The sequence below is a fragment of the Suncus etruscus genome, chromosome 19, assembly GCF_024139225.1.
Source record: "Suncus etruscus isolate mSunEtr1 chromosome 19, mSunEtr1.pri.cur, whole genome shotgun sequence".
NCBI classification, from domain to species: domain Eukaryota; kingdom Metazoa; phylum Chordata; class Mammalia; order Eulipotyphla; family Soricidae; genus Suncus; species Suncus etruscus.
In genome coordinates, this window is record NC_064866.1 from 31,621,374 (window position 1) to 31,637,214 (window position 15,841).

At 40.9% G+C, this 15,841-nt stretch overlaps 1 protein-coding gene across 1 annotated transcript in view; it reads right to left on the reverse strand.

Moving 5' to 3' along the window:
• Window positions 1–403: 403 nt before the first annotated feature.
• The window catches only part of ANXA13 (annexin A13), a 61,095-nt gene continuing 45,657 nt past the window's right edge, over window positions 404–15,841 (reverse strand). Inside the window, exons 6-12 of the mRNA XM_049765781.1 lie at window positions 15,126–15,159; window positions 14,929–15,008; window positions 13,341–13,409; window positions 12,284–12,385; window positions 6,964–7,039; window positions 3,010–3,122; window positions 404–543 (exon numbers count right to left, since the gene is read on the reverse strand). Of these exons, the coding sequence (XP_049621738.1) occupies window positions 424–543; window positions 3,010–3,122; window positions 6,964–7,039; window positions 12,284–12,385; window positions 13,341–13,409; window positions 14,929–15,008; window positions 15,126–15,159 (594 nt within the window). The 3' untranslated portion in view covers window positions 404–423. The remainder of the gene's footprint in view (window positions 544–3,009; window positions 3,123–6,963; window positions 7,040–12,283; window positions 12,386–13,340; window positions 13,410–14,928; window positions 15,009–15,125; window positions 15,160–15,841) is intronic.

Here is a 15,841-nt window from a genome sequence, read left to right on the forward strand (position 1 = left end):
AAAGATTTCACAAACACACAGAAGGGAAAGTTAATTTAACTGCTTAATATTCTCTTCCCTATATTTAATAATTCAATCTTCACCCAGAATATGGACATCCCTGCACTTTATAAAGTTTTATATAAATGCTTTATTATACATGCATAATATGCTGTTTTCATTTGTGCTTAGGAAGCACCCAATTACCATCATAAAGAAAGGTTAAGAGGCAGCCCAGATACTTGCTAGGCCTATATTCAGGGAGACCTACCCTATCTTGTGGTTGCTGCACTTAACTTAAACAGTGTGACTTTCCCATAACTGCTCAAGCTGCCTAAAAATAAATCAAAATCGAGGGGTTTATGTTGGACGTGCATGCACAAATCTGCTTTGGCATAAGCTCTTGAATAGATGGTTCTTTTACGCCTACTACCCTGACTTGGTTCAGCGCAAGAGGGCCAAGAGCAATTTCTGGAAGTCTCCGGAGGTATCTGAGCGAACCATGTCAACGAGAGGCTTCTTATACTTCTCTTGAAACTTAGCTTTTATCCCCTGAAGATCCACCTATAGGAGAGATAACAGTAGAAATGGGGACAAGAACATTTGTGACACATTTGTCATAAACAAAGTGAAGGATTGTTCTAACACATAAGTGATCATTTGTTCATTTTGAGTCTTGAAACCATTGAGCAAGGACAGTTATTATTCCTATTTGATGAAACAGAAAAGGGAAGCTAAATTCATCTGTCTAAAATTACAGAGATGCCTATATTTCAGCCTGAATTTATTTAGGACACAAAAACTTGCATTTCCTCTGACTTTGATATGAACCTTATAGACAGTGATTTTTGGGTAAAAAGACAAAAATAGGAGAATGGATCTGATTTGGATTTCAGGACCCACTCTGCTCATCTTAGTATTAAAAAAGTGTTCATACTGAGATTTGAAATTAAATATATTTCCCCCTCTTGGATCCTGATTCACCAAGATATTACTGTCAATTAACAAAATTTATCACAATGTCATTTTGTGGGATTTGTATTCAATCAAATGAATTAAAACCATGGTAAAGTCATGAGCTGGAAGTGAGGTAAGGACTCAGAAAAGAACATGAAAAGTTTATTCTTCTCTAAAGTCTCTTAACAACCTATGGCAAGGGAGATAGCATTGGCACCTGACAGGGTATGATTTCAATAGTGAGTCTCATTAGAAGCACAAACCTTTCTTTACTCAGAAAGCTTTTGTTGTTTTTTGTTTTGTGATTTAGTCTCAACCTTGTATTCTAGACTCAGAAGCTGCGGATCAACTTTCTGGTTTCTTTTCTTTAGCCCCAATTAGAGGTAGAATAGGAGAAAGATGAGAGGAGACAGGAGAGGGAGGAATTGTTCCAAGTGGCTGCCAAACAGGAGACTATGCCAGAGGGACAATGGCCCCCTAGTGGTGTGCTTTCTGGCTGGATGAGGAGGACAGAGTGGAAATGGTCGCTGTAGGGGTGGAGTAGGGAACACAGAGGACCTCTGTTCTATTCCCTGTGACTTTAGGAGTTCAGGGGACTTGCCAGTTCTACTGCAATCGAAAAGATACATTTGAGAAAATGGATCACATGTAGAAATGACCCAGTACATGTGGTCATGACTTGAACTTCTTAGAATAAGCATCTCTAACCTGTGGAGAAGGAACCTGGAAATATGGAACCCTGAAATGCTCCAGACCCATCTAAATTCCAGGGGTCCTCTGGGTTTCTTTTCCTGCTCTGTTACCAACCTGCTTCTTCGGGTCTTGCAAAGGCAGAACAATAGAGAAGTTAGAGATTAGAAAGAAAAGGGAAAGAGAGATTGAGAGCCAAGGAGAAGAGTGAGTGAAGAGAACTGAGGGTGAGGGACAGAGATTGAGTAAGGAAAGGAGGACTCAGAGAAAGAGATGAACTTCAAGAGTGAAAGAAAAGTGTAAATAGAGGAAGGAGAAGAAAAAAGGGGAGGCGAGAGGATGGGGCAGAGAAATTCCAGGAATAGAAGTCACAACGAAAGAACAGTCTTATTGCTAAATTCTATTTAAAAATAATTTCAGATGTTAAGTATTTGTTGAAAGTCTGTGGCCAGAATTTGGGTTAGTAGCTTTCCCCCCTCCTTTTATTTAATAAGTTTTTGAGGGACAAGGTCTGTGGTTTTCAAGTGTTAGGTTCTGCTTCATTCCTAAGGGTTTCTTTTTACTGCAGAAGCAATGACTTTTCTCTTTTATTTGTAGTTTCTTTTCTTGGTGACATTGTATTTGGGATTCTGCACTGAATACTGACAGCAGTCCCCAAGCCCTTGGGGGAGGTAATATGGCTTCTCATGAGGCAAACATTAGTTCTCAGAAGAGAAACAAAAAAAAATCAAATATTTTCTGCTGACAAATATTTTTTATGTACACACAAGAAGATATGTAATAGATGCATAGCGTTGAGTATTTCTCAGAAGAAAACAGTGGTGAAGGAAGCACTAAATGTAAAAAAGTTCCCCAGTGGGTGCTGAATAGTAATAAAGAGAAGGATGCACATTGTCTTATACTGATGTCTTTTGTGAAAAATTGTGCTTTGAGATGTTCAGTAAAGGCCTGGATGAGGGTTGAGGAATTCATTTGCTTGCTATGATGTGAGGTGAACTTGTCTGTGGCTGACCTCTCAGGTCCCCTGCTTGGTCAACCTCAAGATGGATTCACTGTGGGTTGCCTGAACCTAGAACGCCTGTCCAGGTTACTTCCCAATGCTCTGGAGTCACCAATGACTAAAATAGAAACAACTATCATTTTTTCCCCAATGTTGTTCTTTTCTAAATATGAAACAGTTTGAAGCAAAGTACTACACATCTCTCTCCCAAAAATAAAGTCTGGGAAGACTGTTTCTGACATCCTTTGGCTATTCATAGGCCTGGATGACAGAGAGAAGTGAGCTGAGGAGCTGAGGAAGGGGGTCATGCCTCAACCCTGGTCACAATAAAGGATGAACTCTGGAAGTCAGAAGAAGTGGAGTTGAGGGGGTGCAAATCTTACCTCAGCCCGGGTCACAATGATGTGAATGAGTGTTTTCTCATCAGTCCCAGCTCCCTTCATGGCCTCATACAGACAGTCTGCAAAATAACCCTCACAGTCCTGGGCACATCTTACTGTGGGGGTAGAGAGTGAGAGAAAAGACAAGGTAAGGCTTTCAAATCTAGAGTCACATGAAGATCCCTATCCTTTAACCATTGAGGAAATAGATTTGTCATAGTGTAGCACCTGATTGTCCTTGGACCTGACTAAACTGAAAAGCAGATGCCTGAAAGAAGCCAACTTCACACTGTTGTATAAAGGATTCTGGAAGATTCCTCCCAAACCAGAGAACTTGGGCTCTTAAATCAGAACCCAGCCAAAACCCCTTCAGACAAATAAAAACTTTTTCAGCTTCTTTCAGGTCCTAGGAGGAGGAGGAGGAGGAGGAAGAAGAATTTGAAGTTTACTCTCAGACTCTCCCTGCAGCGTTCAAGTTTCTCACCAGCAGAAACCATTTTTTACAGTGAAGGAGAAATATCACTCTGGAGTGAGCTTCAGAGGGGAAACACAGAATGGCCACTATCTCCTTGTAAGAAAACCTCAGTTCTGAGAACACCACATGGAACTGGGCTGTTCCCTGAGCTATGTTACCTGCATCCCTTTGTTTTCTTCCTAGTTTTGCTGTGGGAGCCTCAGCCAATAGTATCTTTTTATTTCTTCACCATCTCCCTAGGTTGGGATCTAGGATATGGCTGGATGAGAGGTTTGGATTTCAGGCCACCTTCTAAGGAAGCTGGCAGTCGCTTTTTTGGTCCTCTCCTGGCTCACTAGCTTTCTTCTGAAGCATAATTTCAATTCACCAGTAGGGTGATGTAGTGCTTCTACTTCAGGGAACAGATTCATTCTTTTTTTACTCCCTTCTCCCAGGCTTATTTGGGTTACTGTGACTAACACTTTGGAAGAATGAGCCATTTACTCTTTCTTCTTTAATAGGTGGGATAATTAGGGGCCCTACCCAGTTTAGGGTTTACTTTAAGGGGCTTATTCTCAGGTCTGTGCTTAGGTATCACTCTTACCAGTGCTCAGGAGACCATATGTAGTGCTGGAGATTAAGCCAACATTGGTTGGAAGCAGACAGTCTCCTTGTACTATGTCTCTATTTCTCAGGATTTTAATATTTATTATCATAAACCTAGAAGACACCATTTCTAAAATTCAAGCTCAGAACACGGTGGTGGTGGGTTTACACAGCTTTAATATGCTTTGTAATAGGACCTCTTGCTTCCCAGGTAATTACTTATTCATAGGGAGTTTAGGAGGAAGGAAGAGGAATAGCATGAGGGAAGCTGAGGTTTGGGGGTCTATCTCCTTCAACAATAGACTGACTGGCAGCCATCAAAGTATTTGTGAGAAACAGGATCCCAGACCCAGTTGTCTGACCTCTTTACTCCCAAACTAGTCAGGGTAGTCTGAGATAGTGGTCTCACAATATAAGCACCTCTCTGTGCAGTTCCAACTGATATTGTGATGCCTGGATATCTAATGTCTGTGGCACTTGTTTACCTCCTCTGGCATTCCTTCCTCATGATATTTGGAGAAGAGAATTTCCAACTTTTCTACTGTGCATACAGACAGTACCTGACGAACAATATTTGGAGGGGCCAGGGCAGGTGAAAGAGATGGCAGCTAACCTCTGCTCTCTCTTTTAGGCTACCAGCTCCAGAGAACATTAGGTAATCCCTTAGAGAAGTTTTGGCATGTGTGTGTGTGTGTGTGTGTGTGTGTGTGTGTGTGTGTGTGTGTGTTGTTAAGGCATTTTAAACTAAAATTTGTTAGTTACCATTGGCTTATATAACACAATGGTCAGTGAATAGTTTAAAATCCCGGATTGTGTATTAGCCTTACAGTAACCACCAAATTTCCATAATCAGATTGCCTTTTGGGAGCTCCTAAAAGTGTGACTTCCAGCTGCTGTATTTGAAGGTTTTAAATGCAGAACCTAGAGGGGAGCGCAGGAGATTGTGTCTTTACATCCCTCCCCTCGGTGATTTGATGCAGGTGGTCTATGGACCCCCACTTTGAGAAGGGCTATGACAAGGAATATAATTGTGGGACTCATTTAGTTTCCTATCCCCTCTTCCTCCTTAGTTGTCTCTCAAGTAGGCGTCCTTATGAATTCAGTGGGAAAAGATTCTGTAAAATATAGTCACAAAGACTGATTCTACCATTTAGTTTCTTTACCAGTTGTTTCTATATCAATTTTATATCTTCTTTCTAACTCCTGTGTTTCATGATTCCTGTCTCTAAGGACTGCACTTTTCTTTGTTCCTGAACCCTCAAAACTTTGGCTGGGTTTATTTTATTTTTTACTATAGCTTACTTAATCTGTAGATTTATGTTTCCACTTTAAGAACTTAATCACCATTGAACTTTAACTCTAAACTTTGGTGGATGGAATGTCTCATAAGCAGTACTTAGGGGACTCCAGTGTCGCTCCAGACAATACTTAACAGACCATGTCAGATGGTCAATTCTTGGGCCCTATGATATGGTGTTGTGAGGGTTAGGGGCCATCAGGGCTAGCCTGGCATTGCATATGGGGTACATGCGGTTTAGAGGCTCAAAATCAAAGCTTTACATAAGCTTTACAGCATACCTCTAGCCTTCTGAGCTATCTTTCTTGACTTGGCTTTAAAACTACTTCAGAGCAGGAACTGAATTTTATTTATTTCTTACTTCACTACTAAAGAACTTCCTTGGTTCAAGCAGATGCTAAGGTAGAGACAAATAATATAATGACTTTATTACCATGAATAATTAATGCCTTTTAACTGAACTCTAGTATTTTCCTTATTCTCTGCACTGCAAGCATGGAAGGAAGGATTGTATGCCTTTGAATATGGCCAGGAGTAGATTGTGCCTTTTACTTTTTTTAGGCCCAAAGGACCCATCCAGGTGGATCTAGTGCAGGTCAGAGTGACAATCCAAAAGTTTAGATTTTGATTACAATCAAAATCCTCAGACTTTGAACGCAAATGGATGGAAGAAAATTATCAATTGCTGACATTGTTCCCCCAAAGGGGGAAAGAAAACCCCTCAAGCCTCAAAAAGCAAAACCACCCCCAAAGTCTGGCAGCTTGAGCACATTTTTTAACTACCAGGGCTGCCTTTCAGTTTTCTCCTCTTCTGCGGATGGTTCTTCCGTTTCTTCTGCCATTTGGGATGGTGCCCTGGACTCCTTGCCACAGGCAAGGACAATGGACAATGCCTTCATTCCAGGGTTTGCAGAAAGGAAAAAAAGGACGTGCCAGACACAGTCCTATGCCCATCGCTTTGCTATTTCCTGCCTCTGGGCAATACCTGGATAGAAGGTTTGGGGATTACTTGGTCTTCCTCTCTTTCTAAACAGACCTCATTCATTACAAATGTTGAAGGGAACCAAATGGACAAAGATAGCCTCGAGCCATCAGGCATATGCAAAAATTTATTCATGGATCTGAGATGTGGGGCCTTTTGAGTATGTGTCATAGGACCACATACTCCACTTGAGACAAGGCTATGCCTCTGGGCGGTTGACAGATGTTGGTGCAGACCCACCATCCTAGGAAGTGCCTCAGTGGATCATATCCCAGATTCCCTCTAGGAACCTAGTGCTGCCTGCTTGGTGCTCACTGCTGTCTCTCTTCAGTAATGGCCTCTAGGTGGGGATCTTCCTTGCCCAAATGCTCTGAGGAGCTTCAAGAATCCACGAATTAGTTTGACCTGAGTTATAGTGACCCAACTCTTTTCTTGTACTTTGGACATACGGCTCTCCAAACCCTGCTATGATTACATAAAGTTCACTCTCTCCCTTATTCAATACTGTGGTTATATGTTCCCTGATTATTTCCCTTAAATATCCAGTATGCATACATCTGTCTCTGCCTCTGTTTCCAGAAAGTCTGACCCAAGAAAGAGGTTCTCATAGCTTTTTACCTAGAGTCAAATAGGCTGCCTGCAGATGTCCTGATGTTTCTTCTTTGATGGACTCCTCTATGTCTTTGCCAACGAGCTGGAAAAAGAAAATCCAGTCATTGTTTTTATTGATTTTTATTTTTTTCAATTAAAAACATGTTCGCCAGCCATTATTTTAGGTTTTCCTTTTGATACTGTATTTGGGGTCTTTCCTCTCCAGAAAACACTAAGCTATGTTTATTGCAGCATTTGTAGATAAGATCTAAAATATGGAGGCACCCCAAGTGCTCACTAAGAGAGGATTGATTAGAGGAAATGGGGTACGTGTATACCAGAGTTCTCCAAAATGGGTGATACTATATCCCAAAGGGATGGAGTCACCCAGGAGGGGAGTAGCCTTTGGGGAGGGGACAAATGATTTGTTTATGGCTTCTATTGGTTCACAGAGTAATTTAAAATAAAAAAAAATATGGAGGCACCCCAAGTGCTCACTAAGAGAGGATCTATAATAGAATATTATTCCATTTTGCAGCCATTTGCATCAAAAGCTGAAGAGATAAAAAAAAAGTAAGGGGTTGGAGCAGTGGCGCAGGTTGTAAGGCATCTGCCTTGCGTGTGCTAGCCTAGGACTGACAGTGGTTCAATCCCCCAACATTCCATATGGTTCTCCAAGGCAGAAGCAATTTCTGAGCGCATAGCCGGAAGTAACCACTGAGCATCACCGGGTGTGGCCCAAAAACCAAAAGAAGAAGAAGAAGAAGAAGAAGAAGAAGAAGAAGAAGAAGAAGAAGAGGAGGAGGAGGAGGCGGAGGAGGGAGGAGAAGGGAGGAAGGAGGAGAAGGAGGAGGAGGAGAAGAAGGAGAAGGAGAAGAGAAGGAGAAGAAGAAGGAGAAGGAGAAGGAGAAGGAGAAGAAGATGAAGAAGAAGAAGAAGAAGAAGAAGAAGAAGAAGAAGAAGAAGAAGAAGAAGAAGAAGAAGAAGAAGAAAAGGAGGAAAGAGACAAGGAGGAGAGATAAGTCTTGAGTGGTAGTATTTATGTATGAATATTAAAAAATAAAATTTATGAATAGATAAAATAGAAGACAAATCTGTGGACATTAACAGCAGAACAAAGGCCATCTAAGGGGAAGGAGGCAGGGAGAGAAGAGTTGGTGTATGAAAATACAAGGTGGTTTTATAAAAGAAAATAAAGCATTAAATTTCTCTAGCTGTGGTCATGTGACAAGTTGGTCATGTCTCCTGCCCAACTTCATGCCTTGCAGGGCTGTGGGCAATCATCTCTAGCCACTTGAAAGGGTTCTTCTGGCCTAGTTTGCTTAGATTTGACCCCAATCAAGACCACCTACTTGGCCCCAGTTTCTTTCTCTGTAAAATCAAAACAATGAGTGCATACTAAAATTGATTCTTCAGTTTTTATTTGCAATAATTAAAAACATTTTTTTCTATTTTCAGTGTTCTAGGAGGTTGTGCTTCTAATCATCTTCTCCACACCTTCTGGGTCTCTCATTTCAGTGCTCAGTTATCCCCAGTTTGGGAGAAATGAGTTTGAACTGTGAGGTTCCTGGTGAAGGTTAGGGCTAATGTTTCAGAGAGGGAGGCTACATTAGCTGGAAGTGGGGGGCCAGACCATTCCAAATACCCCTCTATTTCACACTGGACCCTATTTTGCTACTCATTCACACAGAGCTCTGTACAGCATTGCCTATTAGGGTTCTTTCCAAATATTTACAGAAGCTGAAGTTCAGAGTAAATTGTGACTATGCTTAACACAAGTACCACCCAGGCCAAGCACAGGACAGACAAATAACAAGAAAAGAGCTCTGTGTTGAATTTGGGAAAGGCCAGCAAGTATTAACTATATAGTGAGACTTTTTTCTTAGAGACTATCTTCAGACACAATTATGAGTCTATACATAATTGGGGTCTTTCGGGACAGGGCAGAGGAGTTTGTGTTAAAAGTATGTAAACAAAATACTTTGGATTGTATGCACAGATGTGGGGGAGAAGGGTGCGGATGGAACAAAGTGAGGCTCCTTCATCTCTTTGCCGTGGTTTGCCTGTCTAGAGTCCTGGTGTTTGTGTGTACTGGACTATACTAGAAGCACTTTCAGTCTAGCCTTCTCTTTAGTAGCTCTTAACCTTGGGCTTAATCTAAGAGCTGCTTATTTGGAAAAGGCTGCTCCCACTTTCCCAGAAACAGGGTTCTTGTTCCTTAGACTGAGATCATGTTTCATGGGGATATTGCCATCACACAGTTTGGCCTTTACTTAATTAAAGGTCATGCCAGGCATTTACTTTATGTTTCTTTCTTTTTTTTTCTTTTTTTGTTTTGGTTTTTGGGTCACACCTGGCAGTGCTCAGGGGTTATTCCTGGCTCCAGGCTCAGAAATTTCTCCTGGCAGGAACAGGGGACCATATGGGGCGCCGGGATTCGAACCGAAGACCTGAAAGGCAAACGCCTTACCTTCATGCTATCTCTCCGGCCCCTACTTTCTGTTTCTAATGTTCAGACTGGCCCAGAACCAGGTACTTCACATTTCTGTCGAATTCTAATATTCACAACAGATAAAACAGTAGCAGAGTAGTTGTTTTGGGGTTATGGTAGGTGGGTTCCTTCCACCAGCCCAATGCAATAATGCCAGGTTTCTATCCACTCAGGGGCTCTTCATTGCATATCTTAGAGGGCATTATTTGCCCATAACAAGATAATATTGCCCCTCTAATCTGTCTATTTCTGGTCCCTGCCTGCTATGTAGAACTTTCAAGGTGCCTCCAGGGGTGCTGTGCAATGCTTCATAGAAACCACTGGCCTTGGCTATTGTAACTCTCCTTCATAATGTGGCAGACTTTTCTTCGCCTTCACTAGGAATTTTAATGCTTACAGAGCTCTTTGGAGTCCAGGCTTTCTGATCTCAGTAACAAAAATATTTTAGCAAGGTGAGTTGCAAATGAGCCACAAAAAGGTTTTAGTCTAATTAAGCTGATAACAAGTCAAACTTTTGTCCTCTGGCTTTGTCTATAGCCATAGAATAAAGTCTTGGCTTCATGAAATAAAATCATATCTGGGTTTAAGGACACTTAAAGGGGAGAGGGACAGTTAGAGGGTGTTTCGGGAGACAGCTAGCTTAACTGTTAGCAATTGTACCTGTGATTATACTGATAAGATCCCTATTGGGACACTTACTTTGACAGGATAATTATGCCTCTCCACTTTGATGAACTACGAACCTATTCTTATCTTGCACAGTGCTGAACTTGAGAAAGAAATACTGCTGAGATATCTGGTATTTCTGAGGGTGTCTGTGGTTAAGAATTAGGTTTAGAGGACCAAGACAAGGCAAACTCTTGAGTTTGGGGGGGCAAAGAATTAAAATTCAACTTGATACCAGGGCAATCAATCCTACATAATATACTCCAGTAATCTCAAGCCAGCAGTTTAGCATGGCAGAGATCCTAAGAACACAGATGGAACCAGGATCTTGAGAAGCCAGGATGAAGGGAAATCAATAATCAAGGCTTTCAGATAAAGGAAATCAGCATTTTAGAGATTGGCTTCATAGGAAGAATTATCAATTTTACTCTAGGTCTATTGGTCCTCTCTAGGTGTTTAATAAACACAAGATACTGTTATTTGAGCATCCAGGGTATCCCAGAAACTAAGTGCCTTAATTCAATAAATCCTTACAAACTCTATGAAGAAGGTGCTATTATATTATTATTATTATTATTATTATTATTATTATTAGTTTAGAGTTGGGAAAACTAAGGCAGAGAACTTTGAATAACTAGCCAAGTCATTAAACACTTGTAAGGCTACTCCAAATATGGATATCTTGTAGGCTTTAAGCTTGCTCTTTACCCTTTTACTCCAACATGTGCAGAATTACTGGGTAATTTATTAAACACAGGGATTTTGAGGCAGAAACATGAGTAGGGAACTGAGGATTTTCAATTTGAAGATTGTTCTCATTCAACACTGTGTGGGGATTAACTTTGAGAACTATTGGCCTAGAAACTGAGTATCTTCTGGTATTGGGTAGTTTGTATATGTACAATACACACACACGCACACATATGCATGCTATGAGTATCTCTATAGTCCACATCTGTGGCAGGCAGCCCCTGAAACTTTGGTCCACGGCCTAATTCATGTGGGAAAAGGATCAGGGAGAAATCTTCCAGCTCAGAGTCCACAGCGCTCTAGGCACAGCGGACCCACAAACAGGCCAGCTGCCTTTGATCAGGACACTGGGAATGATCTGAAAGCAGATGGCCCTTCAGGCTCGTATACAGTGATGATAAAATTCCAGAGCATTATCCATCTACTGGCAACCATAGGAAATGCTTTTTTGAGTGAGCAGCGGCCAGCTCCAGCCAGGGTAGGAGCTGGGGGAATCTTGGAGTTCTCATCCACTTGTGCTACTGGCTTGCTGTGTGGTCCTGATATGTTACAGATGGTTCCCTCCTGTAACAGGCTTTCCTGTCTGGCATCTGACAATGGCTGTTCAGCCTACCTCACAGTTACAGTACTGTTGGGAAGTTGGGAAGTACAGGCACAGGGTTCTTGGGCTAGGTAAAAGCACTCTACAAATACAAAATAGAATCTAAAATATATTTAATCATCTTGCTATTAAAGACTGAACTGGAAATGACTTACCATTCAGTGCCTTGAAGTAGATTGCTTACTTTGTTGGCTTAAATTATCTTTAGATAAAATAAAATGGTCTGAAAATAATTTTAAGACCCATTTTTTTTTCAGGAGTGTGTCTGAGGTATACCTATCTTCCTAGGGAGAAATGGGCAGTGATAGCCCACTTGTAAATTGTAATAATAATAGTAGGGAATATTTACATGCCTACCACATGCTAGATACCATTCTGTGTTATTTTTCTTGCTTCTTTTTCTTTTTGGTTTTGGAGCTGCACCTGGTGGAGCTCAGAGTTTACTACTGGTTCAGTGCTCAAGGATCACTCCTGGTATGCTGGAGGATCATAGATGGTGCCACTCTGGGCCCTAGAGTAATTCTTTGTTGGTGGAAGGTTGGCCAGCATTTGTAGGATATTGGCCAGCCTTTCTGGCTACTATCACCCTGTAGATATCAGTAGCACCACATGCTCTGCACCCAACATGATATGACAACTCTGACCTCACCCAAGTGCTTCAATTCAATACAATCAAGCATGCCTGGGTGAAGGGGAGGGGACAAAAATCACCTCTCAGTTGAGAAACGCAACTATAAAAGATTCCTCCAGTAGCATTTGTCCATTCTTGGCTTCCTTTGGCAGGAAGTTAAGATTTAGTTTTAGCATAAACTTGATTGCTCTAGAATTTAGTTACTTACCATTTGATAGGCTTGGAAGGTAGCTCGTAGCTGTTTGTAGCTCCTCTTGGCCAAGACTTCATTGAAAGCAAGCTCATCTGTTCCCCAGCGGCCTTCCCCTGCCTTGATGAGCAAATGAAGACATTTTGAAAAAGTCCTTTGGGAAAAAACTAAATGTTTAGGGTTGTGATCATACTTACAATAGAGGAAATTAGAAAATAAGCCCTTAGAGAGCAGGAATTGACTATCCAGCACTTTATTTTATATTTTAGTGGAAATACAAGTATTTATGGACCAGATAGTACCACAGGTAGGGCACTTGCACACAAATCCAGCTGACCTGGATTTTGATTCTGGTACCCTATATGTATTCATGAGCCCTGCCAGGAACAATTCCAGAATTCAGAGCCAGGAACAAGCTCTGACCAATCCAGTGTGGATGAGAGAAAGAATATTTATGTATTTATTTATTTGTTTGTTTTGACTTGGGGGCTACACTCGTGGCTCTGTATGAGGCTAACTCTGATGGTACAAAGGAAAACATGGGTTGCTAGGGATCAAACCCAAGTCTCCAATATCCAAGAATATATGCTCAACCTATTGAAACCTCTCTTTGACCTAAGAATATGACAAATACTTTAAGTATAATCTATTTATTATCTATACTCTTATACCCTCCCTAGTCCAAGATAGATCAGAAGTGGTAATCCTCAAAATATAAGACTAGATTCATTATTTTCTATTCATGAAGCATGTTATCGATCTTTTTCCAAGTAATTCCCAGTCATATGAAATAAAGATTTGTTGAAAATAATGGCAAGAAATTAAAACAAAAGATTTTGCCAATGGGGCCAGACCGATAGCACAGTGGATTTGCCTTGCATGATGCTGACCTGGGTTCAATCCCCAGCACCCCCAAATGGTCACCCCAAGCCTGTCAGAAGTGATTTCTGAGCACAGAGCCAGGAGTACCCCTAGGGGAGTGCCGCTGCTGAATGTGGCCCAAAAGCCAAAAACAAAAACAAGACAAAACAATACAAAAGATTTTGCGACATCTGGTATATCTGGGCACACTTACATCATACAGATCTTTGGCATCCCGGTCAGCTAAATCTTTGTCCACATCATCTTCTTTATCACGATTAGCCTAGAAAGATCAGCATAATGTTACTGAGTTCCTGCTTGGCCACAGAAAGGAAAAATCCTGCCCTCATTCGTCACGGGAACAGATTACTCTAGAGTCAATGTTGCTCTTTGCTGCCATCTTTTGGGCACAACCGATTCATTTCCAAGCCAACACTTTCTATTCCTTTTCTGGGTCCTTCAGAAACTCCTGTAAATTCGCTATAAAGCAGATAGACAATCAGTTTATGAGGCCTGATAGGGTGAGTTCACTGAAAATGAGTAGACCTCTTTCCAAACTAGTAAATGTCACCTTACTGGCCCCAGTATCATGAACCCTAAGAATTGGTCAAGTAAGGTCTTGGACATCCAACCTTATGGCAAGCAGAAATCTAAGCTATCCCACTTCTATAGTCCAGCTCTCCTGAGTGAGTGAAGTTATAAATATTATGAGCTATCATTCCAATAATTATCTTGTTTTAAATAGAGCTGAGGGAACATCTACATATTTAGTTAAGATTTAAGTGAATAGTCAGGGATGTGCTGAGTGGGGCTTAACTTATCTACTGGCCTTTCTCCATGCTATGAATTGTCTGGGAGACACCTAGCAGGGAAGTGCTGGTGACCCCTCAGAGCTGAGAATGGTATCTGGTTGGCTTCTAACAACGAAGTAGGTCATCAGTTTTCTTGTTACAGGAGCTGAATTCTACGCACAATCAGATCTGTATTAAGATGAGAGCTCCCAGGTTTCAATGTAAGCCCAAGCCTGACAAACATTTTGTTATAGCTGGAGGAGACTTGACAAGAGAATTGACTAGCCAGTACCTGATTCCTTAATCTACCATAAGATCATAAATCTGAATCATTTGAATGCTAAATTCGAGTCAATTTGTCATTACAGCAAGGACAATACTTATACTTTCTACCTACTATTTTGATATTAGTCTATGTTTATAGAGAAAACTGAACCAGAAAAAAAATGAGCAAAACTCATAAAGATGGGTATACTAATGACAGGACAGACTCTGTCTGGAGTTCTAAGATTGGGTCGTAAAAGGCTCAGTTCTGAAAGTCCCACTTTCTCAGCTGACTTTGCAATTCTTACAGGTCTAGCTAGGCTGGGGTGAATCCTAGAAGGGGAATAGTGAGTTGTACAAAGAACCCTTTGGCAATCAGGTGATGTGGTTTTTGTGCCTATGTTCTTTATGCCTATGTTCCTTTCTGACTGTGTAAACCTGGACAGGTTACCCTTTCCCCCTGGGAGGAAGCTTCTCTCATTGAGCATAATAATAATGCTTAACAAGATCATTAATTTAAAAGAAAAAAGGACCACAAATTGCAAAGGATTAGCAGATTGTTATGTTGGGGAAAATACTGGTAGGATCATTTCCCAGTGACTGGGCTGATGGGGACCACATTGATTATCTCAATAATATTTCATATAAGAAGAACATGATTTGCAATGCCTGTCCCCCACATTGGTGCTATGTGGCTGAAGATAATCTCCCAAGATTATAAAGAAGGTGAGATCTCTTTTGTCCTACCTCGAGCAGGGACACCAGAATTTTTCTTAGGTTTCCACTTGTATCATCTTTGACATCTGATTCAAGGCTCTTATTAAAGACTTTGGAAGAAGAAAAAGGGAGGAGAGAAAGCACACGATTTGTTTCCCATTTATTTTTGCTGAGATATTTTGAAAAAGAACATTCCTTTTTCAAAGTCAGAACAAAAGGTTACTTACGCCTTTGGTAGGCCTCTTTAATAGCAACGATCTCCTAGGAGAGGTAATAAAAAAAAGTGAATTATCTAAGGTGGAATTACTTAAGGGTGATTCAGAAAGGCAGGAAAAAGGAGGTAGAGGCCTCCTCTCCCTGCAGACTCAGTGGACTCTAAAGACACCAGCCTGATTAGTACCTGGCACCTTGGCACCTTGCCTCTGGCACCTAAGATCATGGCCCTAAAGCTGCAAAGGAAGGCCTGTTGCATTTCCTTCCTTCCTTCCTTCCTACATTCCTTCCTTCCTTCCTCCTTTCTTCCTGTCCTCTTTATTTCTTTCTCTTTCTCTCTTTTCCTTCCTTCCTTCCTTCCTTCCTTCCTTCCTCCTTTCCTTTTTCTTTCTTTCTTTCTTTCTTTCTTTCATCTTTCATTCTTTCTTTCTCTCGTTCTCTCTTTCATTCTTTCTTTCTTTCTTTCTTCTTTCTTTCTTTCTTTTTCTTTCTTTCTTTCTTCTTTCTTTCTTACTTTCTTCTTCCTTCCTTCCTTCCTTCCTTCCTTCCTTCCTTCCTTCCTTCTTCTTTCTTTCTTTCTTTCTTTCTTTCTTTCTTTCTTTCTTTCTTTCTTTCTTTCTTTCTTTCTTTCTTCTTTCTTCTTTCTTCTTTCTTTCGTTCTTTCTTTCTTTCTTTCTTTCTTTCTTTCTTTCTTTCTTTCTTTCTTTCTTTCTTCATTCCTTCTTTCTTT